Source organism: Oreochromis aureus, linkage group 9 (genome assembly GCF_013358895.1).
Source record: "Oreochromis aureus strain Israel breed Guangdong linkage group 9, ZZ_aureus, whole genome shotgun sequence".
Classification (NCBI taxonomy): Eukaryota; Metazoa; Chordata; class Actinopteri; order Cichliformes; family Cichlidae; genus Oreochromis; species Oreochromis aureus.
Window position 1 is genome coordinate 36,694,033 of NC_052950.1, and position 24,946 is coordinate 36,718,978.

A 24,946-nucleotide genomic window follows, 5' to 3' on the forward strand; every position below is an offset into this window, starting at 1 on the left:
TGAGAAGGCACCTAAAGTAAGCCGCAGGCAGTAGAGAAGGACAGCTGCTGGGTAAACAAAAACTCTTAGTGATCCCTCATCATATGTCAGCAGTATTGAAACAGTTCAGACATGTTTTTTCTAAATGTAGTCTAAGTGTCAGGAGGAATGTCGTGATTTATACATTGAGGAAACCAAACAACCTCTGGCAATGCAGATGGCACAACACAGAAGAGCTACCTATGTTTACACCTACAGGTCAGTGTGGCCTGTAGGTGTAATTCTTAATTCCACTCTGCCTAGATGCCTAGATACCCATAAATCAGGTGATGTTATGCCATCATTTCTTAGTACACAACAAACACTTCACATTAGAATGAAAAAAAATCCCAAGTATGTGGAAGTAGACGTAGTAGTAGCACATTTAATTATTTACCAGCATAATGTATGTTTATTGACATACATGGGCAACCTTTCTACTTTCAGCAGATCAGAGCAATCTGCTGCAGTATCAGGGTCACAATAAACTTTATTGTCCAGTTGTGGATGGTGGAGAGTACCAGCTTTTTAAATCCTGGTGGGGTTCTCCCTAAAGAAGTGTAATTGACCCACTTTTGATCCCATGCCTTATCACATAAGGGATAAAATACATATCTACAATTTTTGTGTCCCAGCTGAGTAACAGGAGGAGAAGAGTCTGGTGGAGCAGCAGAGGAACAATTTCAGCCATTTGGACTCAGCTCAGCCACTACAGAGGAAACAATGACTTCAACACAAAAGGTGAGCACAAAAATCACAGTTACACTGTTACTGAACCTGTGTACACAGCTGGTTGTTAACAGCAGCTTTATCTTTTCCATCCTGGGCTCCTCCATACATACAGAATCTACATTCACAAACAAAAACCACAGAAGTTACAAGAAAATACAAAGATCATATTTTATCAGCACACATTGAAACAACAATATCATCAGTTGGACTCAGAATTTGTTATGAAGTACAAGATTTTCTCAAGTAATCAATATTTCTTTAATAATGTCATTTTCAGTCCAACTCTCATTGTAGCACATCATTGTAATGTGAAACTATCACCAGAAGGTGGTGGTAACACACCTACAATGTGTTTCTTGACATCTTTGATTCCAAAATGGAGGCAGTTTCAGTTTGTTCCACGACTGCATTTCACTCACTGCCTCTGTTTGTATCTCTGTCACTGCAGGACCAACATGGAAGTCAGCGCTCTCAGGAGGCCGACAAACCTCACAGAAGAAAGGGAGAGAAAACATACAGTTATGATGAGTGTGGAGAAGATTTTACTGGAAAGTCTAACCTGAACCTTCAACAACTCATCCACACTGGGATGAGACCATTCAGGTGTGACTTGTGTGGAACGTCTTTTACCAAGACAGTAAACTTAAAAAGACACCAACTCATCCATAGTGGAGATAAACCGTACAGCTGTGACTTGTGTGGAAAATCTTTTACCCAACCTGGAAACTTAAAAAGACACCAGCTTGTCCACAGTGGAGTTAAACCGTACACCTGTGATCAGTGTGGTAAAACTTTTAATTGCAGTGGCAACTTACTAAAGCATGAAGTTACCCACTCTGGAATTAAGGCGTACAGCTGTGACATTTGTGGGAAAACTTTTAGCCTTTTAGGGAACAGAAATAGACACCAACGCATTCACACTGCAAATGGTGTTTACTTCTGTGATCAGTGTGGGAAACTGTTTACAACAGATGCACACTTACAATTCCACATGTTTACCCACACTGATGAGAGACTTTATAAATGTGACCTGTGTGATAAGGCTTTTAAAGCTCCACGTTACCTGAGAAAACACCACCAAATGCACTCCAGAAAGAAACTCTACAAGTGCAGTTACTGTGAGGTATGTATGTATATTTTTATCTTCTAATTTCAGTGTCACTGTTTGGATCAACTCTGCTCAGTAAGTAAGTAACTTGTTAGCAAGTTAGTAATTCTGCTAGCTATAACAGCAGTGCTGGGTGATTGATCAGATTTCAATCATTCTTTTCATCCATGATCATGAAAAAAGTTAATTATTACTTTTCTGTATTCACAATATCCACGTTGTACCATATTTAGGCCCATATTACATTTGCCATGGCTGCTGGAATTTTGACAGTGTCAGTAAAGAACATAATAAGTCATCTAATTAAAAACAACGATTACTGTTACCTTGTAGCCATATTTGAGGATTTACAGTTGCAATTCTTTTGAAGCGTTATGTTAATTAACCTTAAATTAAAATCTCAATGGGATATAAAAATACTTCATTTACAGAATATTCAGTCAAATCTCACACAAATCTCACACAAACATTCCTGATATTATACAAAGTAAGGGAAAATTTCTCCCTCTTCTAACATTCACACTCCATTGGATCCATCGGAGAACAGCTTGGGGTTAGTATCTTGTGACATGCAGAGTGGATTAAGTAGATCAGCAGTCGCCACTAATCATTTTTATCGTTAACTCGGTTTCCCTGGGTCTTTTCCTGTGTGTTATGAATAAATCTTCTTTTTGTGGGTACTGGTTTTATTTAGTTGTATTTATCCTCCACACCTTGAAGGCCGATTCGTGAAAATATACACAGACATAAAACAGTCCGTGGCACAAAAATGGCTGGGGACCGCTGAAGTAGATGACCTGCTCTGCCTTCTGAGCTACAGTCACCCTTGAACTGTGGTTCTTAACCTTGTTGGAGGTACCGAACCCCACCAGTTCCATATGCACATTCACTGAACCCCTCTTTAGTGAAAAATAAAATACAATTTTTTTTCAAATTCAAGAGATAGATGTGTTTTTTACTGGTGCACAAAATGAGCCGTGCATGTCACGGCGGAGGCTTTGCCGAAACCCTGAGACCGACTCACTGAACCCATAGGGTTCGATCAGACCCAGGTTAAGAACCACTGCCCTAGAAATTCCTTAAGTATAGAAAAACTATTTGTATTATATGGTGTCCGTAGAGGTGTATAAAGATGGGAGGCAAAAGCAGAGAGGGGCTTTTTCTTCTAGTCCCGAGCCGGTAAGTAGGATGCGAGAAGACTGAAGATCTGCGGTGAAAAGACTTAGAGAGAGGGACGACAGAGGAGAAGTCATAGCCCTTCACTGTGGATCGACTGATTGGATTATGAATTTTGAACTGCCTACTCATCGTATGCTGAGTTAGGATCAGAGTCAAGAAGGTGAAGTCGGGGAGCCTTGTACTGGAAACTGGATTCTATCAGTGCGCACGATGATCCTCCTTCCCTCCTAAAAGAAGACACACCTCAACAACAGTTGTAGTCACTCAGCAACAGAATAGTTAGAGTTTATAGTGTGATAAATTGATTATTTGGATTTGATTGATTAAATTGCAATTAAGCTGTTTGCTAACGCCTGCTGAAATCTTGCTTTAATAAAAAGTATTTATCTTAATTCAAAGTCAGAATTGTGGACATTCATTGTATTACCTCCTTAAAACAGTAAATGGTAAGACTTTATGTGTGTTAACCCATAACATCAGATTTAGGTTATTGTAGTACTTCATTATAATACGTCCTTGGGACCTACTGTCCAGGTCACAAAATTTTACTCAGCACAATAACAAGTGGTATAGATCATTATAGGGGAGCTGCCGTTAATAAGTGTGGCTTACAAATATGTTTCATTAAGGTTGCAAATGAGAGCATAGAGTCAGAGGAAGTGCAGGGCGGGCACTTAGACGAAGGCAGTTAGAGGCTGAGCGAATCTCCTCGCCGCCGGCTTAAACTAGTCTCAACTTCATCTAACAGGATAATACCCATAAGGATTAAGCGACTCTGACCCAAAGGATGGAGAGCTGTCCAGACCACCTGTACAGGGGTAACTGGGATCTAACAGTGTGAATGAGGTATGTTGTATAAGGTGCTTTGAGTGCTCAGGCAGAGTAGAAAAGTGCTCTGTAAGAACCAGTCCATTTTACTTGTATTCACTGACTGAACAACAGGAGGGTCATCTAACTAAAACCAATCAGTGCATCCCACCTGACCCCCTCAGAATCAAATTATTTTTAATGGTCTGTAAGTTTTATTTACATGTCCTCAAAGTATGGTGAGAGTCTGTCTGCAGCCAGGGTACCAGTGCTTGTTGCTGTTCGTCTACATCAAAGACATTTATTGTAGCCCAGTGAGCTGAGTGTTATAATGTAAACAGTAAAATGTCATTGGATGTTGGCAGAGATGCTCTTTATCTGAGGCGACGTTCAGGGTAAAAATGTTGAAGGAATTCCCTGACTTACACTGTCTTTGTGTCTTTGTTTAGAAGCAGAGCGACACAGATGGATCCAGTTCTCAACCCTGTCATCACTGTGGTGGTGGGAAAGACTTTTGTTGTGACCTTTGTGGAAAAACTTTCAATCATCAATGGAACCTTACAATACATCAACGTAGACACACTGGAGACAAAATGAGCTACTGCAAAAAATGTGGGAGAGGCTTCCCCACTCCAAGTGAATTAAAGCGCCATGAACTCATTCACAGTGGGGTCAAAAAGCACGTCTGTGACCAGTGTGGGTCATCATTTATTACTGCAGATGATCTTAAAAGACATAAACGAGTCCACACAGGAGAGAAACCATACAAGTGCAGACACTGTGAGAAATGTTTCACACAATCAAGTAGTCGTAACCTTCATGAAGGTACACACGGAAGAGAACTTCAGCTGTGACAAGAGCTTCAGGAATCTCACTACATACTCCGAACACAAACAATCCCACGCTGTAAACAAACTGTTTCACTGTTACCAATGTGCAAAAACGTTCACTTCATTATCTGCTCTGTGCAAACATCAGCGTGATCACGCAGGACTGAAATCACTGGATCACAATGAATCTGAAGAGACAGAAAGATCCTCTTCTGGTTTCAGGGTCAGACTTAAAAACCTTGAGATCAGGCTCCACAGAGTTCAGATGGAATCTGCTCTAAAAAAGTGTCAGCTGATGACACACTTGGATCTGAGGAGGTAGCTCTGATATCTGGACCTGCAGTGAATAAACCTGAATGTTATAACTAGGAAGGCACAAGTATAAATATTTACATTAGTTTGTGTGTGTGTGTTTTAAGGAATTTTAACATTTATCCCCCTACAAACAGTAGCTTTTAGTCTCAGTACTTCCATGGATGCTTTTAGTGTTTAATAACCAGTAACCATCATGGCTTATCAATTGATAAATAGACAAATAGATATATTCTCACTCTTAATACACCCAATCACTGCAGTGTCATTAGATAAACTTTTACAGGTGGCACGTTTCTCCTTTCTACTAGAAATCTGAGGTGTATAAGGTAAACGGCAATGGAGATCAAAATCCTTCGGCACTATTATTTGCACTGCAGTGAACTGGAACCTGTTCAGCATGTACTATTAGAATGTCAGGTCTATGTTCAAGAAAGGAACAAGGCATTAATAGCAATTTTTAAGAAGCTGAATGTGACTAGGCTCTTTGACATTCATTTAAACACAAAGCTTCAGAAGGATTTCATAAGATGCTCTATACCGCAGTTAGACTTCAGTCTAGCAAAGAGGTGATAAAGATGATTGTGTTACTAACTCGTTTGTGTCTTTTTCTTTTACTGTCTGTTGAATTCCCAGTGCCACCAATATAGGCAACACAGTGGTATAAGATAGTGATGTGCAAATGAAGCAAAGAACCACTTCATCAACTGAACTGAAAATGGGTTCATTAATTCAATGCTTTGTTTCAGAGTATCTAGTGGCGAAATGGGAAACAGTGAAAAAAAATGTCTAAATAATCATGTACTGAGCATAACTGGGGGTTGTGCAAAAGATACAAACATACTTGTGTAAAGATGGATTTACTGGTCAGTTGATTCTGTAAATGTACGTACTGTAGCTGAAGGAAGGATGTACTGGGATTTATTTTTTCCTCTTTTTAGAATGGCTTCATTTTTTGCTGACAGTTTCTGCATGGCACTGATGAGGCTTGATGTTGCTTTGCTACCACAAACAAATGTAAGTAATTGCTTGGACATGTTCTCTCCCATCAGTTCTGCTGTCATGTTGGTGGTATTGCCCATTATGGCCATCTTAATAAAGATCTATCTGTCTATCTATGTCTCTGTGACTCTCTTGTGCTGGAACATTTCCACTGTTACCATGTAAAATGGGTTGAGCAATGCTAAATAAGATGCTATTTTTCATGGTCCTTGGAACAGAGAAGATTAACTTCTGTTCTGAGTGATGCTGTATGTGTTAATAGACCTCTCTGCATCGAATCATATCTGTTATTAATCTCTGTCTCTCTTCCACAGCATGTCTTTATCCTGTTTTCCTTCTCTCACCCCAACCGGTCGCAGCAGATGGCCCCGCCCCTCCCTGAGCCTGGTTCTGCCGGAGGTTTCTTCCTGTTAAAAGGGAGTTTTTCCTTCCCACTGTCACCAAAGTGCTTGCTCATATGGGGTCATATGATTGTTGGGTTTTTCTCTGTACCTATGAAGCGCCTTGCGCGACTTTTGTTGTGATTTGGCGCTATATAAATAAAATTGAATTGAATTGAATTGAATGCCCGAGGTCCTCGAGCTGTCTGCCTCTCATCAGATAAGCGCTGTAGCATTAAGAAGGTGCTGTTCCAGGGCCTGTACATAGGAACATGCAAACAAACATTTTTAAACATTTGATACATTTGATACTATCAAGGTACATAAGCTGTGTCCAGCCTACGAATCCGCCCGACAAATGTGTCCTGTTTATTTCCCCAGATTTGAAGGATGGGTCGTTGTGCCCTTTGTGGCCCATCATATCCCAGAATTCATAGCGCAGCCCAGCCAATTCCAGTTTCCAACAACGGCGGCCACTACTAAGTTTTAATATTACTCTTATTAATCTTTCTGGGTCACAAAATAATCGTTTAACATATATATATTTTTATTTTTAAACCCATGAAAGCATCCTTTTTTCCAGTAGCTAAATCACATTTTTTTTTATCTTAAATTGTGTTGAGTGGAAAGTTTATATTTTTAATGTCATGTGTGATGTTCTTGTATGTGATTTATTTACTCAGAAAATCCACAAATGTGCCTCTTTTGACAATAATCATTGCATACCTCAGTTTTAACTTTCAGTTCAGTTCCAGTTCAGGGTCACCTACACGGTCTCTGCCCACCCCGAGTCCATCACAGGGTTAAATAATTTTGGTCTAATTGAGTAGGATTAATGTGAACTCATCATAAGAAGGTTATAGGTTTATTCTTTCAGAGGTAGTCCAGGCACTAGGACTTGGGCCCAGGATCTTGAGCTTTTGGACTTTAAACTCTTATTATTACTTCTCTGTTTAATCCTCACTGTTTCATTCCCAGTTTATTTCTATTATTAGCATTTGATATTTTCTATATTCACCAGTGTTCTGGGCTCTCTGTTTCTGTTAGAGTTCCATTCTGATGTGTCAAGTTCTCTTGTGGTCAGTCCTCATTTAGCTCCAGTTTTAGTTTGTAATATTTTGAACTTTGAATCCTGACTCAAGCTTTACTTCCTGTCTGTCATTTTCCTTAATTATGTTCAGCTGTGTCCAGTTCCCAATTAGCCCTCAGTGTGTGATAGAGTATTTGTAGCCCTGTCTCATATCTTTTTAGTTAACATGTTAGTTTATGCTTCCTGAGATTCTGTTGCACTTTGTTTTCCTTGCATTTTGGACTTGAGTGGATATCCCAAATAAAGGTTAGTTTGTGTTTATTCTGTGCTGAGCCCTGACAGTGTAAGAACTTCTGATTGTGCCAGAATCTATTTGGGTCTTAGCTACAAAGAGTTCACTCTGTTATGGAGAAACATGTGGTCATCATCATGACTAGTCCTTAAAAACACAGCGTACAACAGGAATACATGCCTTCTCCAGAAGTCTGCATTAAAAGGCAAGATTTTGATTGTTGTTAGGTTTTTAAAAAACCCAAGTTTTCTGTGTCATAAGAGTGGTTCACCTGTTACTGGGTTACACTGGCATACTGTCACTAGCTGGGTCAAAGCAATTTAAGTTCAAGTTTGGGGGGCCAATAAGCATGAAACACTGCCTACAGACCAATAAATTCTCTGAATGATGGTCAAAATCCCTAGAAGATCACTGAGACCTGTGATTGGATAGTAGGTGGGTCTAAAGTTTGTTCTGTAGAATAAGCATGTGTTTGAAATCTTTCTGGGGGTTTTTTTTTTTTTATGCTTTGATACTGAAACACCAAAAGCTGTAGCCAAACAAATAAACTCAAACTGTCAAATGCGTATCTAAAAGATAAAGTTAATGGAAGAACAATTATAACCTACCAGATTCTTCTGTGTCTTAATGTTAATGCTGATACTATTAATTTAGTTTCCTGGCTCTCCTTCCTCACTTCAAACAGGTTAAACTACAGATCAAAGCTAGCTGTTGTACCTTGTGTTGCCTGATGAACATAGACTCACAGAGACTTGGCATGTAATAAAGATCTGTTTGTGTCCCTGCTGGTTAGCAAGTGGAGAAGAGCCTGACGAAGCAGCAGAGCAACATTTTTGAGTCATTTAGGCTCAGTTTAGCCACCACAGAGGAAACGATGACTTCAACAGAAAAGGTAAGGAAAATATGTTGCACTACTATTGAAGCTGTGTGCTCTTCATCGTCTTCGGTTGGTTTGCTTGATGATGGTCACAGTTTGCTCAAAAGTTGACACAAAGATGACACAAAGTTCACATTTTAACGGGCACCAAAACACAGGCGAGGTTTATATTAAGCCCCCAATAGTATATCATGTAATATTATTTTAGGCTGTAACAACTGAAAATAAAATGAAAAATAACAACAAAGGTCGATCAAATGGACCAAAACGGCAAGGCCGTGATGATCCACTTGGGAAAGTAAATCCATTGGGTATCCTTGTTGGCTTTCAGCTAAATTTGTCTAATCTAAGCAGTCAAATCAAAGACAAGAACAAGACTGAATATTTGTGTGTACAAGCACTAGGAATAGCGATGACATGAGAATATTTAAATACTTAATTTGGTAGTAAACTAGACTAGTCTATGGAACTATCAGATTTATTTCATTTGGGTTTTCTGACCATTTGTATATAATGTACTACCACCAGTAGATGGTTGAAATAGGCCTCTGGTTTAAAATTGTACAGAAAACTGGAGGGAGTTTGACTGTTCAGTTTGTTCCATGACTGTATTTAACTCAATGCCTCTGTTGGTATTTCTGTTACTGCAGGACCAAAATGGGCAAAGATGTCAGCCCTCTCAGGAGGCTGACAAGCCCCACGGGGGAAGAAAATACAGCTGCAATGAGTGTGGGAAGGCTTTTACTCGAAAGGAGTCCCTAAGAAAACACACAGACATCCACACTGGAGAGATTCTGTTCATCTGTGACTTGTGTGGAAAATGTTTTACTTGCCTTGGTAACTTACAAAGACACGAACGAATCCACAGGGGATATAAACAGTTTAGATGTGACTTGTGTGGGAAGTCCTTTACTCAGCGAAGTGCCCTAAAAAAGCATAAAGTCTCTCACAGTGATATCACAGCATACCGCTGTGATCATTGTGGGAAGCGTTTTACCCAGAAAGAAGGCCTGGAAAGCCACAAGCTCATCCACAGTGGAGTTAAACCATACAGATGTGATCAGTGTGGTAAAGATTTTACTCAAAGTGGTAGCTTACGGAGGCATGGAGTTACCCACTCTGGAATTAAGGCATACAGCTGTGACATTTGTGGAAAATCTTTCAACCATATAGGGAACAGAAATAGACACAAACGCATTCACACGGGACACGATGTTTACAGCTGTGATCAGTGTGGCAAGCAGTTTACAGAACAAGTACGCTTACAACGCCACATGTTTACCCACACTGAGGAGAGACCGTATAAATGTGAACTGTGTGAGAAGACTTTTAAATTTTCATGGTCCCTTAAAAGGCACCATCAGATCCACACCAGGAAAAAACTCTACAAGTGCAGTTACTGTGAGGTATGTATTTTTTCTTTCTGGGGTATCAACACTTGTTTCTGTTCCTCTACGTCATAGAAATGAAATTTATTTTAAAGTTTATTTAAACATGTAACTGAAGTTAAATGTATTTGTCTTTGTTTAGAAGCAGAACAACCCAGAAGGATCCAGTTTTGAACACTGCTATCGTTGTGGTGGTGGGAAAGCATTTCGTTGTGACATTTGTAGAAAACTTTTCAGCCAGGAAAGGACCCTAAAATTACATCAACGTAGACACACTGGACACAAAATGAACTACTGCAAAGAATGTGGGAGAGGCTTCCCCACTCCAAGTAAATTACGACATCATGAACTTATTCACAGTGACATTAAAAAGTACATCTGTGACCAGTGTGGGTCATCCTTCACCACTGCAGGTAACCTTAAAATGCATAAACAAATCCACATGGGAGAGAAACCATATAAGTGTAGACACTGTGAGGAAAGCTTCTCACATTCAAGTACTCGTAACCTTCATGAAGGAACGCATAAAACTACACCTGTGACTAGTGTGACAGGAGTTTGATCTTAAAAGTATATTAAAATGTAAATATTTTGTTTTATCTTTGAGGAATTAAATGTGGTATAATCTCCACACACTGTCCTGCTTACCATTAAAGTTGAGTATTGGTAAGTGTGGCTGTGTGGTGCTTATACTATTTTTCTCCACAAAGAGAAGGTTCCCAAGTTTGTTTGTTTTTTAAGAATTTTTTTTTTTTTTTTTTTTTAAATGCATAAAAATTTCCTACTAATTTTATTTTTATCTTGTATAGAACTTTTAAATGCTTATTCAACCTGCTGTGGTAATCCCTACTACTTTTCACAAAACTGATCCTGAAAAGTCAAATGCAACATAAGAAAATGTTAGCGAATGGGGAGAACTGCTGATACAACGGTAGAAAACAATCACAAAAGACAATCAATGTGTTTCTGGGGAGACAATTTTGCCAACGAGCTTCAGAAGGGGAAAAATACAAATAATGGGACATATTACACTTAAACACATTTAGAAAGGGTGGAGAGTTAATCAGTTCTTTGATTGGGGGGGGGAATTTGCGTTTTTCATCACAAAATTTATGTAGTATTGTAGATGTTTAATATTAGCGGTTTACTGTTAGCCTGTTACTTTTGCAGCTTTGCCATTACATGATTGTCTTCTCACAAACGCTTCCATTGGGACTTGTCCAGGATGCTGGGTGTATAAAAAAAAAAAAAAAAGTTTTTTTTTTTTTTTTTTGTATGTCCTGCGGATGTTCATCAAATATGACTAAGGTAACACTAAATTGGTGTAAAAATAAATAATTGGTTTCATAACAAATATTTGAGCCATGATTTCACTTCCACTGTCTGAGTAAAGACTGACATGACAAATAGTAACATTTAACCGTCTGAATCCAACTGTTTTCACTGACACAGATGGACTTTTATTGGAGATTTTTTTTTTTTTTTTTTTTTTTTTTTTTTTTTTTTTGGTGTTCCTCCACCTCAAAAGAAGAGCGTATTTTCAGAATTTCTTGCACAGAGCTTGCTTCTACATCTTTAAGAGTTCTGAACAAATGTCCGTCCTCCTCCAGAACATCTTATGTACTCAAACGCGTGTTCCAACTTCTTATCTGGTGCGTGTCTTTTATTCTGACAGCGAATGCGCACCTGCAGACCACTTATGTGCAGCCCTGTGTATAGTGCTTTACTTACTCCCTAAGGACACCAAAGCACTTTACACTATATTCATTCATCCACCCATTCACACACTGGTGATGGCAAGCTACATTGTAGCCACAGCTGCCCTGGGGCGCACTGACAGAGGCGAGGCCATCGGACACTGGCTGTAAGCATCCACACTATTGAGTTACTGTTTCTCTTTATTCTGTATACTTTATTCTAGTTGCTCCGTGCTTTTTCGCCGTGGAACTACTTCCACATTTATATATATTTTTTTGCAGTTTTCACCGTTCAAATTTTAAACTATTTTGCTATTTCTGCTAATGCTGGCTATGACTTTTGGTACTTTCTCTCCCCCCCCCCCCCCAATTCAATTCAATTTTATTTATATAGCACCAAATCACAACAAAAGTCGCCTCAAGGCGCTTTATATTGTACAGTAGATAGCACAATAATAAATACAGAGAAACCCAACAATCATATGACCCCCTATGAGCAAGCACTTTGGTGACAGTGGGAAGGAAAAACTCCCTTTTAACAGGAAGAAACCTCCGACAGAACCAGGCTCAGGGAGGGGCGGGGCCATCTGCTGCGACCGGTTGGGGTGAAAGAAGGAAAACAGGATAAAGACATGCTGTGGAAGAGAGACAGAGATTAATAACAGATATGATTCGATGCAGAGAGGTCTATTAACACATAGTGAGTGAGAAAGGTGACTGGAAGGAAAAACTCAATGCATCATGGGAATCCCGGCAGCTCACGTCTATTGCAGCATAACTAAGGGAGGATTCAGGGTCACCTGGTCCAGCCCTAACTATATGCTTTAGCAAAAAGGAAAGTTTGAAGCCTAATCTTGAAAGTAGAGATAGTGTCTGTCTCCGAATCCAAACTGGAAGCTGGTTCCACAGAAGAGGGCCTGAAAACTGAAGGCTCTGCCTCCCATTCTACTTTTAAATACTCTAGGAACAACAAGTAGGCCTGCAGTGTGAGAGCGAAGTGCTCTAATAGGGTGATATGGCACTACAAGGTCATTAAGATAAGATGGGGCCTGATTATTTAAGACCTTGTATGTGAGGAGCAGGATTTTGAATTCAATTCTGGATTTATCAGGAAGCCAATGAAGGGAAGCCAAAACAGGAGAAATCTGCTCTCTTTCTAGTCCTTGTCAGGACTCTTGCTGCAGCATTTTGGATTAACTGAAGGCTTTTCAGGGAGTTTTTAGGACATCCTGATAATAAAGAATTACAGTAGTCCAGCCTGGAAGTAATAAATGCATGAACTAGTTTTTCAGCATCACTCTGAGACAGGATATTTCTAATTTTAGAGATGTTGCGCAAATGGAAGAAAGCAGTCTTACATATTTGTTTAATATGTGCGTTGAAGGACATGTCCTGGTCAAAAATGACTCCAAGGTTCCTCACAGCATTACTGGAGGCCAAGGTAATGCCATCCAGAGTAAGAATCTGGTTAGATACCATATTTCTAAGATTTTCAGGGCCGAGTACAATAACCTCAGTTTGATCTGAATTAAGAAGCAGAAAGTTAGCAGCCATCCAGGTCTTTATGTCTTTAAGACATTCCTGCAGTTTAACTAATTGGTGTGTTACCTGGCTTCATGGATAGCTAGAGCTGCGTGTCATCTGCATAGCAGTGAAAATGTACACTATGTCTTCTAATGATGCTGCCTAAGGGAAGCATGTATAATGTAAACAGAATTGGTCCTAGCACTGAACCCTGTGGAACACCATAATTGACCTTAGTGTGTGAAGAGGACTCTCCATTTACATGAACAAATTGGAGTCTATTAGATAGATATGATACAAACCACTGCAGCGCAGTACCTGTAATACCTACAGCATGTTCTCATCGCTCTAATAGGATATTATGATCAACAGTATCGAACGCAGCACTGAGGTCTAGCAGGACAAGCACAGAGATGAGTCCACTGTCAGAGGCCATAAGAAGATCATTTGTAACCTTCACTAAAGCTGTTTCTGTGCTGTGATGAGCTCTGAAACCTGACTGAAACTCTTCAAATAAGCCATTCCTCTGCAGATGATCTGTTAGCTGTTTGACAACTACTCTTTCAAGGATGTTTGATATGAAAGGAAGGTTGGAGATTGGCCTATAATTAGCTAAGACAGCTGGGTCTAGAGATGCTTTTTAAGTAAAGGTTTAACTACAGCCACCTTGAAGGCCTGTGGTACATAGCCGATTATTAGAGATAGGTTGATCATATTTAAGATTGAAGAATTAATTAACGGCAGGACTTCTTTGAGCAGTTTTGTAGGAATGGGGTCTAAAAGACACATTGATGGTTTGGAGGAAGTAATTATTGAAGTTAACTCAGAAAGATCAATTGGAGAAAAAGAGTCTAACTTAACATCGATGGTACTAAAAGTAGCTGTAGATAATATTACATCTGTGGGATGATTATTGGTAATTTTTTCTCTAATGATAAAAATTTTATTTGTGAAGAAGTTCATAAAGTCATTACTAGTTAACATTAAAGGGATGGTTGGCTCAGTAGAGCTCTGACTGTTTGTCAGCCTGGCTACAGTGCTGAAGAGAAACCTGGGGTTGTTCTTATTTTCTTCAATCAGTGACGAATAGTAAGATGTTCTGGCTTTTATGGAGGGCTTTCTTATAAAGCAGCAAACTATTTCTCCAGGCTAAATAATGATCCTCTAAATTTGTGACACGCCATTTCCTCTCCAGCTTACGAGTTATCTGCTTTTTTGTCCCATTTGAAATGAATGGGGAAACTTTCAAAATTCTGCTAAAACTTGTTTGTTTTTCTTGTTTTTGCTTCCTCAAACTTTCACGTAGAGCAACCATTCAAACTTTAAAATGTTCTTAAATTATTGGGCTATACATGTATGAATCGGCTTTTTCATATCTGTTACCCTTTTAATCTTATCCCGCTTTAAGTTTTCAGTTACTGAATTGTGATTATTTTTTTATTTTATTTTTTTCAGAAAATACATGCGTTGTTATGGTTGCTATGCAGTTGGCTTTGAGTGAGCACTTGTCTTTTCTGAATTTTCTCTTCATGTCCGAACAACTTCTTGCTACTCGCTCCATTTTCACTCAACCCCCAGAAATTATACATCAAAACGTAGGTATTTTTGCTCTCTTTCAGAAAATGTCACTATCATTGTTGTGGGAGTTACAGATTGTTTTGTAAATCTCCTCAGAACAACACAAAAGCTGTGTCCGAATTCAGGGGAAGGATGCTTCAATGCCATATTTGGAGGCATTGACGTTACAGCAACGCGACAAAGGCTGTCCCAATTCAAAGAGTACTCAAAATGTGGCGACAAATGCGTCCTACTTTTCCCCAAATTTTAAGGATGGGTCCAATGTATCCTTCGTGTCCTACTATATCCCAGGATTCATTGCGGGTCATAGAGGAGATTTGTTTCTAATAACGATGGTGGTCGAAGCAGGAGAGGAAAACACTTTCAAATGTAAGTATATGAAAATCTGGTTGTACAAAAGTTAAATTGTTATAGCGGTCATTTTGTTAAGCTTTGGGCATCTGCATAGGTGTGTGTGTGTGTGTGTGTGTGTGTGTGTGTGTACGCAGTATTGCCTTCTGTTTTAACAGTGTGGGAAACATATCATTTTTATATCATGTTTATTCTTTTATATCCTTTTTATTATGCTTTGAGTAGTGGCATTTGATTGAAACACTTATTCCAGTTATTAAACAGAGTTTTAATTATGTTATTACACATATTGTAAAATGTCCTCAGAAAGAGTTGGCATTCTGTCTGATAAGGGGTTACAAGCTTTATCTGGCGAAAGGTGAGACAGAGTGCGTTAAGGCCAAGGCATGCTCGCTTACACACACACACACACACACACACACACACACACACACACACACACACACACACACACACACACACACAGACAGACATTATATAGACTCATTTCTAGGTTAGAGTTAAGACGTATTTTGCTTGTAACCATAGCTGGACTGGCCATCGGGCATACCGGGCATTTGCCCGGTGGGCCAATGGTGATTTTTCGTTTTTATGGGCCGATGGGGGGGGTTTCTTCGTTTTTTTCCGTAACGGTATAAACACTGAAAGGTGGTGGATTGGCCAGATGAAGGGAGATGTGTAAAAATAACTCAATTGTTTGGTGGTGGCTATTGCGGAGCTTCTACAGATTCAGTAACATTAGCAAGTGGTGGAGGCCAGCAGATGCAACACGCTGGCAGGTGGATGACGGAAAGGCAGGAGGAGCAGAGACCCGAGGCGTCAACTGAACTTCAGGTAAGAAGTTATGACCTGCAGTCTATCTGGGTCAGATATAAACCAAGTTTAGGTGGAGTTTATTTTCGTTATGCTGACTTTTTACAGTCAGTTACAAAAACTCGTTTCTATACTGCTGGGCGGGTGCTATGATATTATTGATGTTGAACTTGTTATTAGAGTTTCCAACCGTCCCGTAAAAAACGGAATCGTCTCGTATACCAGTGGTTCCCAAACTTTTTTTGCCAGGCCCCCTTTTTACAAGAAAAATGTTAGCGCCCCCGCCACCTAAACCCCCGCACAAACACATCCTCCAACCACACACACCTATATTTTGCTCCATTGCGGTTTATTTCACACCTCAAACATTTGGTAAACAATTAAGCAAATACAAGTAAACGGCAATAAATTAAAGGTAGTAATAAAATATACTACTAACTCTTTTACGCCACGCCCACACCTACACGGGTATTTTTGAAACGCAGCTGTTTCTATGCGTTTGGGCTTTTTCGTCAACACGTAAACGGCGTTGCGATTCACCGAAAACGGAGATTATTTAAAACTCCTTTTTTTGCGTTTACGTGTGGACGAGGATTACAGAGTTAAATCACGCAACGTCAAAGGTATGTGCCTCTTTTCACGTCACGCTGTGCGCCACGTTATTGTTTACATGAGATGAATTGCAGAATGGCAGATAGAGACAAAATACTGTTAATCTGACTATCTTCAGGTTTTACACGCTTACATACACACGCAGTTACTGTCCCTGCATTTAGAAAGGCAGAGGCGTCAGGGTGTAATTAATTTACGTGTAGTTGTTTTTTTTCCCGTGTAATAATATTCAACATTGCTGTCAATACATTTTTCAAAAAATGCCTCTCTGTGCAAAATGGGTTTAAACACATAAACAGCTGTGGTTTACTGTTTGTCCGTGATTTGAACCGGGGGAACAAATTACAGCAGGATCAGCCTGATATTATTTGTATCCCGCTGTAACTTTACTGCATAAAGAGCTAACATGTCCAAAATGTCAGGAGTAGTTAGTCATTACAAGAAGTGTTTGTGAACTAAAAATCAAGAATGTGGGATACTGTTTGTCCGTGATTTGGAGAGCCCAGCGCTGCTCCCGACGCAGGGAAACTAATTTTGTAGGGGAGACCTACCTTGGCACTTGTGCAGGTGAAGCCAAAGGGAAGATATGCTTCACCATATTTTCTAGTCTTTGGCTTGGAAGGAAGTTGGTTTGGAAACATATTTGGCGATGCTTCATCTCCTGCTTTGCGTTTATGTGGGAGCCCCATCAAAAACCTGTCCACAGTGTCCAAGCGCTCTTTTTTCTTTTTTTTTTCTTTTCATACTGCGCCCCCCCCTGCAATGGCTCTGCGCCCCCCCTAGGGGGCGGGCCCCACACTTTGGGAACCTCTGTCGTATACAGAGAAAATATTGCACGTTTCGTATTGAGGTGAAAAGGAACACAGTTTGTCCCGTATTTCAGCTACAATGAAAAAGACACAAAGCTGGAGTTATTCTGTGTCTTTGCTGCAAAGCTGTTTCTTCTCCTCTCATTCTCTCCTCCTCCCTCTCCTGTTTCTACTTCAATCATGAAACTGATCAGTGATCAGCTGATCGGCTTTTCTCTCTTGTTTGTTTATCGCTCTGAATCTTACAAATGTTTTCATCTGATGTAAACTGTATAGAAATCCATTATTGTACATAGTATTTTTTTAGGGTCCCATCATAATTTCTTCAGAAGTAGCTAAGTACTGTTTATGATGCCAGCATTTTCCCACATTTTCTAGATACTGTACCAGTACTGTGTGTAAAATGCCATCAAACAGTCAATTAAGTTTTTCTTCCTCACTTGTCTTTCTATCTCCTTTCACTTTTTAAAGGTTGCCATGTTAGAAAAAATATTTTGCCCTGTCATGCTGTTTATTGATGTGGTAAATGAATGATTTATGAAAATATATCTAAATCTGTCACCAGTAATCAGTAATGATCATGTCTCACCTCTAGTCTTCTCTGTCTTAATTTCAGGTTTTCACCATGTGTTGTAGATAGTTCAGGAGGTTAACTCGACCAAGCAGTCTACTTTCGGGTACTGTTTAGAATACCAGAATAGGGAGGATGGTGTAAGTTTAAGTTTATTAGATTGATACATATATACCAACAAGACAGTGTACATCACTGTGACAACAGCGTTTGTTTTCATTCAAGGGCTTTATGGTTTTTTCCTATAATACTTGGTGGGCCGGTCTCTAGTCAAAATGCCCGGGCCGATTTTTTTTTTTTGTGCATTTTGTGCCTGCATAAGCAACAGTTTTTTGTAGACTGTGCTTCTGATGTTCCACAGATAAGCGAGAAGAAGAAGATCAACAGGAACCACCTGGCGTGGAGGCGGCGAAAATGTCTTTTTGAGTGTGTCAAAGGTTGTCAACAAAAGAACTGTGGTTATTGTAACTTGCATGTTATGTATCTACTTGACGCAGGAGGGGGCGTGATACTCTGACACACAAAAACATTCTAAGTATGCTTTCTTTGTGGGGATTTATGCTGAGGATTGTGACTGTATTTCTTCCCACACGTGTGTTTAATAAAATCATTGTTTTGACGCACTTGGACCAGAGGTCGTTTGTCTCACACCTCAATCACGAATCGGGACAACAGTTAAAGCAGTAGAGACCAGCTGTTTACATGTGCGTGGAACTCTAGCGTCATTAACCAGGCTAGCTGTTAGCTTATAGCCTACGCTAGCTAACCAGCGAGCAGTTAAAAGGACAGCCGAAGCTGCACAAAACACCCACAAACTTATCTCACTACAACGTAGTGCCGAAAATATGACTCGCAACTCGAGCTCGACACAGCTGCTGTAGCATAAGACTGACATCCAGCTAACCACAGCTAAAAAGATATTTACAGAAAACTTACCGTTTCCTCAGGTTACATGAGTTGAGTTGTTTCACGCTGAAAAGTTGGTTTGTTTTGGCTCTGACTGAAGACACCGACACTGCAGACATAGCAGTTCTTTTGTACTGCTTTTAAGATAAACATTCTTAGTATGTGAGGCCAAGGGTCTTCATCCTCTTCAGCTCTAGCGTAGACAACTGGCTCTGCCATGTTTTCATGTGTTTCTTCTTTCCATGGGTCTGCTACTTTGAAACGCTTGGGCCGCTCTGTCCGCCACACTTTCAAACTGCTCATGTGACTGCATGGCCACATCTGATTGGTAATGTAGATGTAGCGGAGTAAAAGTACCGTTTCTTCTTCACAAATGTACTCAAGTAAAAGTAAAAAGTATCGTGCAACAAAGGTACTTTAAAAGTACGGAGACCCATCGGTCAAGATGGCGGAGGCCGGTTGTGGAAAGACACTGGATTGAAATGCTAGCTTTCTACAGTCGCTGCTTATCAACGGGCACTGTATTTGTAACTTCTGAAAACTTCTAAAACGGCAAGCAGGACTTTGGTTAAGAAGAGGACAACCAACATTCTACCAGTTCTATCGACCGGAGTGTTTCGGACTGCGCTCCCTAACCGGGAGATAACTAGCAAGTTTACGGTAGCATTAGCTACCAGCAGCTGCTAGCTCGCCAGTTAAATAAAAGAAGAAAGGACCCCTGGACTGGAAAGGCTGGTTAAGACAAATATTTTATTGGAGTTCCACGAATAACACAAACTAAAAACAGTATGCCACCCAAGAAAGGCCCAACACCAGAGGAGGTCGAGGACATAAAAACCTCCCTCGGAGCGCTGTGCGGAGACATGGCCGCAGTCAGGGCGCAGCAGGACCTGCTTCTGGGGCTTCTGGAGGAGGTAAAACAGCTATGCCTCCAAAATGCCGAGAAGGACAGACGAATCATGGATCTCGAGCGGCGGGTGGATGAGCTGGAGCAGTACACCCGTACGAACGACGTGGTCATCAGCGGTATTAAAATCAAACCGCGCTCGTCGGGGAGCCCAGCGACGAGGAGACCCGCTCGGTGGAGCAACAGGTGGCGTCCTTCCTTCAAAGCAAGGGGATAGAGATGGACCTGGAGCACGTAGGAGCATGTCACCCACTGCCCAGGAGGAGCGACAGACCGCCGGCCGTCATTATGAGATTCGTCAATCAGAAGAACAAGGTCGCACTGCTGAAACAAGGATGCAAACTGAAAGGCACGGACGTTTTCATTAATGAGCATCTGACACGAAAAAACGCAGACATCGCGAGGAAGGCAAGGCAACTGAAGAAGAACGGTAAAATACAACATACATGGGTAACAAACTGCAAGATTTTCATTAAGCTAAACGGGACACCAGAAGAGGCAAAAGTACTGATAGTGAGGAACATGGAGGACCTGGACAAGTACAACTGACACTAATGTATCGAGGTAATATATAACTTTAATGACAATCAAAGATGATAAATACACCAACATCTCTAATTACACCAGGAAATGACATGGACACATTGAAATCAATTCTCCAACAGAAAGTTATTGATCTAGACTGTGAATACAAGGAGCATAATATAATAGACCCAGAAATAGATTCTGAAAGTCATTTTCTCTCTTCTTTTGTTAAAAATTGTAATTATTTCACACAGGAACAATATGAAAAAAAAAATCAACCTAGACGGGAAGCTCTCATTAATTCACTTTAACAGCAGAAGTATGTACTCTAATTTTGATTTCATTAAGGACTACTTGCAACAATTTTCTCGCCCCTTTAGTGTTATAGCCATCACTGAAACTTGGTTCAATGTCGATAAAGGAATAGATTTCGGTTTGAATGGATATGATTTAAAATACATGAATAGATCAAATAAGGTGGGCGGCGGGGTTGCTATATATGTTCATAACTCTATAAAATATAATGTTGTAACAACTATGTCTATGGCTATTGATGGAATTTTGGAATGTTTGACCACTGAGATCATGAATGAAAAAAAGAGAAATGTTATAATAAGTTGCATATATCGGACACCCAGTTCAAGTATCAACACTTTTAATGAATGGATAGAAAAAATGTTTGCTTCGGTGAACCAAAAATTACTATTCATCTGTGGTGATTTTAATATTGATTTGCTAAACCCAACAAGGTTAAAAGCCATTGATGACTTTACTGACACGATGTACAGCTTATCACTATATCCAACAATAACAAAGCCAAGCAGAATAGCATCACATCTCGCCACTATTATTGACAACATTTTTACTAATGTCATGGATTTCCAAATTAATAGTGGCCTGCTTGTCTGTGATATAACTGACCACTTACCAGTTTTTACTTTGTGTGTCTGTGATTTTAAAAAAATAGATACCAAGATTACGATAGCAAAGCGAACAATAAATGAAGAAGCAATTCATGCCTTCAATTTCGATTTAGCACAACAAGATTGGAGTTCGGTGTATGAAGAGTCAGATGTGGACAAGGCTTATGACAATTTCCTAGATATTTTCACTATGTTGTACAATAAACATTGTCCTGTAAACGAACACAGGACAAAGAAAAAAGAAGATAAAAAGTCCTTGGCTCACAAAAGGAATTATCAATGCTTGCAAAAAGAAAAACAATCTGTATAAACAGTTCATCAAAGTAAAAACAAAAGAAGTGGAACGTAGATATAAAGCATATAGAAATAAATTGACTGATATTATAAGAACGAGTAAACAACTTTATTATAGAAGAAGATTATATGAAAATCAAAACAATATAAAAGGAACTTGGGATGTGTTAAATAACTTAATTAAACAAGGATCTTCTGGAACATCATATCCTGAATATTTCATTGATGCAAATGGTGAAAATCACAACATGAGTAACATTGTTGATGGGTTTAATAAATTTTTTATAAATGTTGGCCCTGAACTAGCAGCGGACATCCCGTGTCAAAAAAATGAAAATATCAGTAATATAAAATCAAATCCTTTTTCACTGTTCCTCTCAGCTACAAATGAGCAAGAAGTAATAAATATCACATTAAAATGTAAAAGTAAGTCTTCAATGGATTATCATGACATAAATATGTCTGTAGTTAAACAGGTTATTCTGAATATTGCTAGTCCCTTAACATATGTCTGTAATTTATCATTTCAGTCCGGTTGTTTTCCAAAAAAATGAAAATTATGAAAAGTAATACCACTATACAAAAGTAATGACAAACACAGTTTTACCAATTATAGGCCTATTTCACTACTGCCTCAATTCTCAAAAATTTTAGAAAAACTTTTAATTCAAGATTAGAAAAATTCCTTGAAAAACATCAAATAATAAATGTTGGTCAGTATGGTTTCAGAACGCAAAGAACCACTTCAATGGCGATAATTGAGGCAGTAGAAGAAATTACTAATGCACTGGATAAAAATAAATATGCAGTTGGTATTTTTGTTGATCTCAAAAGGCCTTCGACACAATCAATCACTCAATTTTATTGGATAAATTGGAAAGATATGGTATTCGAGGAAAGCTGGTAACTGGTTAAAAAGTTACCTAACGGGTCGGGAACAATATGTTAGCATAGGGCATTACCATTCAGAGAAACTTGGTATTACATGTGGTGTTCCCCAAGGGTCAGTGTTGGGACCAAAACTTTTCAATGTATACATAAATGATATTTTTGATGTTTCTCAAGTACTTAAACTCATACTGTTCGCAGATGACACCAACATATTTTTCAGCAGCGATGATTATACTGATCTTGTAATGATCGTAAACAGGGAGCTAAAATTAATAAAAAAAAATGGATGGATATAAATAAATTATCATTAAATATAAATAAAACTAAAGCAATGTTTTTTGGTAATTTAAAATATAATATAGAATTACCAATTATTATTGAAGGTGTACCAATTGATAATGTGAGTGAAAACAAATTTTTGGGAGTCGTAATTGATAACAAAATTTCATGGAAACCCCACGTCAGACACATAAAAACCAAAATTTCCAGAAGCCTCGCAGTTTTGAACAAAGTGAAACCATACCTTGATAAAGATGCACTTCGTACTCTGTACTGTACCCTGGTCCTTCCATATTTTACATATTGTGTGGAAGTGTGGGGAAACACATATAAAAATACAACCAATCCATTAGTCACAGTACAGAAACGAGCACTGCGTATTATTCACAAGGCTGGTTATCTAGATCATACTCACAAACTCTTTCTTCAGGCAAAGTTACTTAAATTCCAGGATCTGGTTAATTACAATACATCCATAATCTTATACAAAGCCTTTAATAAACTTCTACCTGCAAATTTACAAACTATATTTGAAATTCGAGAAAGGGTTTATAATGTGAGAGGCTTCGGAGAATTTAAATTACCCAGAACTCGAACAACCCGTAAAGGTTTTTGTGTGTCTGTATGTGGAGTGAAAATCTGGAACAGTCTGAGTTTACAACTGAAACAATGCAAAAATATTCATAAATTTAAATTCCTCTACAAACAGTTGGTCTGGTCACAGTATAATCAATGATGGTTTTGGTGTGCTCTGTAATGTCTGTTCTCTTACCATTGCTGGTATGGATTCCAAAAAAAAAAAAGTGTATGTATGTACTGTAGAATTATAGGGATTATTTTACATAACCATCATCTTATCATTGCATTAATTATCATTTCATCAAAGTGTTTATTGAAGCTGCTGGCATTATGTTATAATTTATATTATAGGGGTTATTATAATCAAATATTAACATTTTTATTACAGGTGCAGTTATAACTACTTTAAAATGATTGAGTTAAATATATATATATCATAACTCATATGCTGAGTATATTGATATAGTAAAATAGTAGCTGAGCAAAGGCCTGAATGTATTCAGCTTCTTGTGGTATTTGAGTTTGCTTAGTTACAGGTGACGGAAGGATGTCCAGTCCATGGTGACCTCAAAGGCCTTAGGTCATCACTATATTCGGAAGAGTATGCCACAAGGAGGAACCTCTATGTTGCATTTAATTCTTAAAATACATGAATGTTCTGTACATGCAAATTATGTGCTTGTAAACGCAAGAAGGGCGTTACAATACCCTGATGTTATAAAAACAATCTAGAGTGTATTTTGGGTAGAGATGTACAACTGTTCTGCAGTTTGCACTCTCCACGCTGCGTGCATTCATTAAAATCAATTGTTTGATTGACCTCTTCTGGACCATCATTGTTTTACTCTCGTCCTCAATTTCGAACCCGTAACATTTGGTGCATTTGGCCGGGAATTGAGTAGAGAGAGTTGGAGGTTGAGACTGAGAGGGTCCGAGGTGCTCAAACAGGCAGACACGAGTCAGTGGTCGAAGTGAGTGGACATAAGCCGGCTTATTCAAAGGTAAGGCACTACCTGTTGAATTATTTCCAAACAGTGCTGAATTGGTTCTGACAAAATTGAAAGTCTACTCACTGAAAATTACTGGTAAAAGTCTGTTTTGATTTTGGTGAAAATCTCATGAGAAGTTGAAGTTGAAGTAATGATAAGAAAAAGAGTAAAAGTGAGTTAGAGTCTCACTAAAGGTACCGGGTTAAAGTCCCAAAGGAATAAGAATAAAGAGGATATAGAATAAAGAGGATTTAGAATAAAGAGAATTTAGAATAATAGGTAATTGGTGAAGTTTGTGACATTAAAGTCTCAATTGAATATAAAGCCGGGCTTGGACACCGATATGGTGGGTTTGTGATTTTTGGGGTGTCTTCAAAATAATTAAATTGTATAGAGCGGGACTCTGGGAGTCTAACAAGTGCATTTCTCGGAGGTGACGCTCCAAATTTCCTGAGGACGCCGGGATCTTCCTTGGATAGGGATAGTCCGACTTGGCCTTTCGTGGAGAACTTGGGAAACTCCAAAATAGGCCACTGACTGGGTCAGTTTGCCGTCCGGGCGGTGGTTTGCACTTTTTGGTCAGTAGAAACCGGGTTTCGGGCGTCTACCTTTAACTTAAAACTTCGGGAAGCCTGGGATGTGGGGTGTCCACATAACAGGGCTTTTCGGGTTGAGTTGATTGATGCTTTTAAATTGTGTAGGGTCTTAGATATTTGGCCACGGCCCGGGCCGAGACTGGTTAA

At 39.2% G+C, this 24,946-nt stretch overlaps 2 protein-coding genes across 2 annotated transcripts; both read left to right on the forward strand.

Annotated features, from left to right (window-relative positions):
* Nucleotides 1–623: 623 nt before the first annotated feature.
* Nucleotides 624–6,093, forward strand: LOC116317735 (zinc finger protein 271-like). The gene is made up of 3 exons (XM_031736592.2): nt 624–759; nt 1,199–1,873; nt 4,294–6,093. Exons 1-3 carry the CDS (start codon nt 742–744, stop codon nt 4,696–4,698), a joined length of 1,098 nt encoding a protein of 365 aa, XP_031592452.2. The 5' UTR covers nt 624–741; the 3' UTR covers nt 4,699–6,093.
* Nucleotides 6,094–7,574: 1,481 nt separating this feature from the next.
* LOC120442016 (zinc finger protein 239-like) lies at nt 7,575–11,162 on the forward strand. Its single transcript, XM_039617720.1, has 4 exons — nt 7,575–7,704; nt 8,484–8,582; nt 9,218–9,973; nt 10,098–11,162. The coding sequence occupies exons 2-4, from the start codon at nt 8,565–8,567 to the stop codon at nt 10,515–10,517; spliced, it is 1,194 nt and encodes a 397-aa protein (XP_039473654.1). The 5' UTR covers nt 7,575–7,704; nt 8,484–8,564; the 3' UTR covers nt 10,518–11,162.
* The last annotated feature ends 13,784 nt before the right edge of the window (nt 11,163–24,946 follow it).

Coding starts and splice junctions, on each gene's coding strand:
- LOC120442016 (XM_039617720.1), top strand. Junction 9,974..10,097: donor ACAAGTGCAGTTACTGTGAG/GTATGTATTTTT, acceptor GTCTTTGTTTAG/AAGCAGAACAACCCAGAAGG.
- LOC116317735 (XM_031736592.2), top strand. Junction 1,874..4,293: donor ACAAGTGCAGTTACTGTGAG/GTATGTATGTAT, acceptor GTCTTTGTTTAG/AAGCAGAGCGACACAGATGG.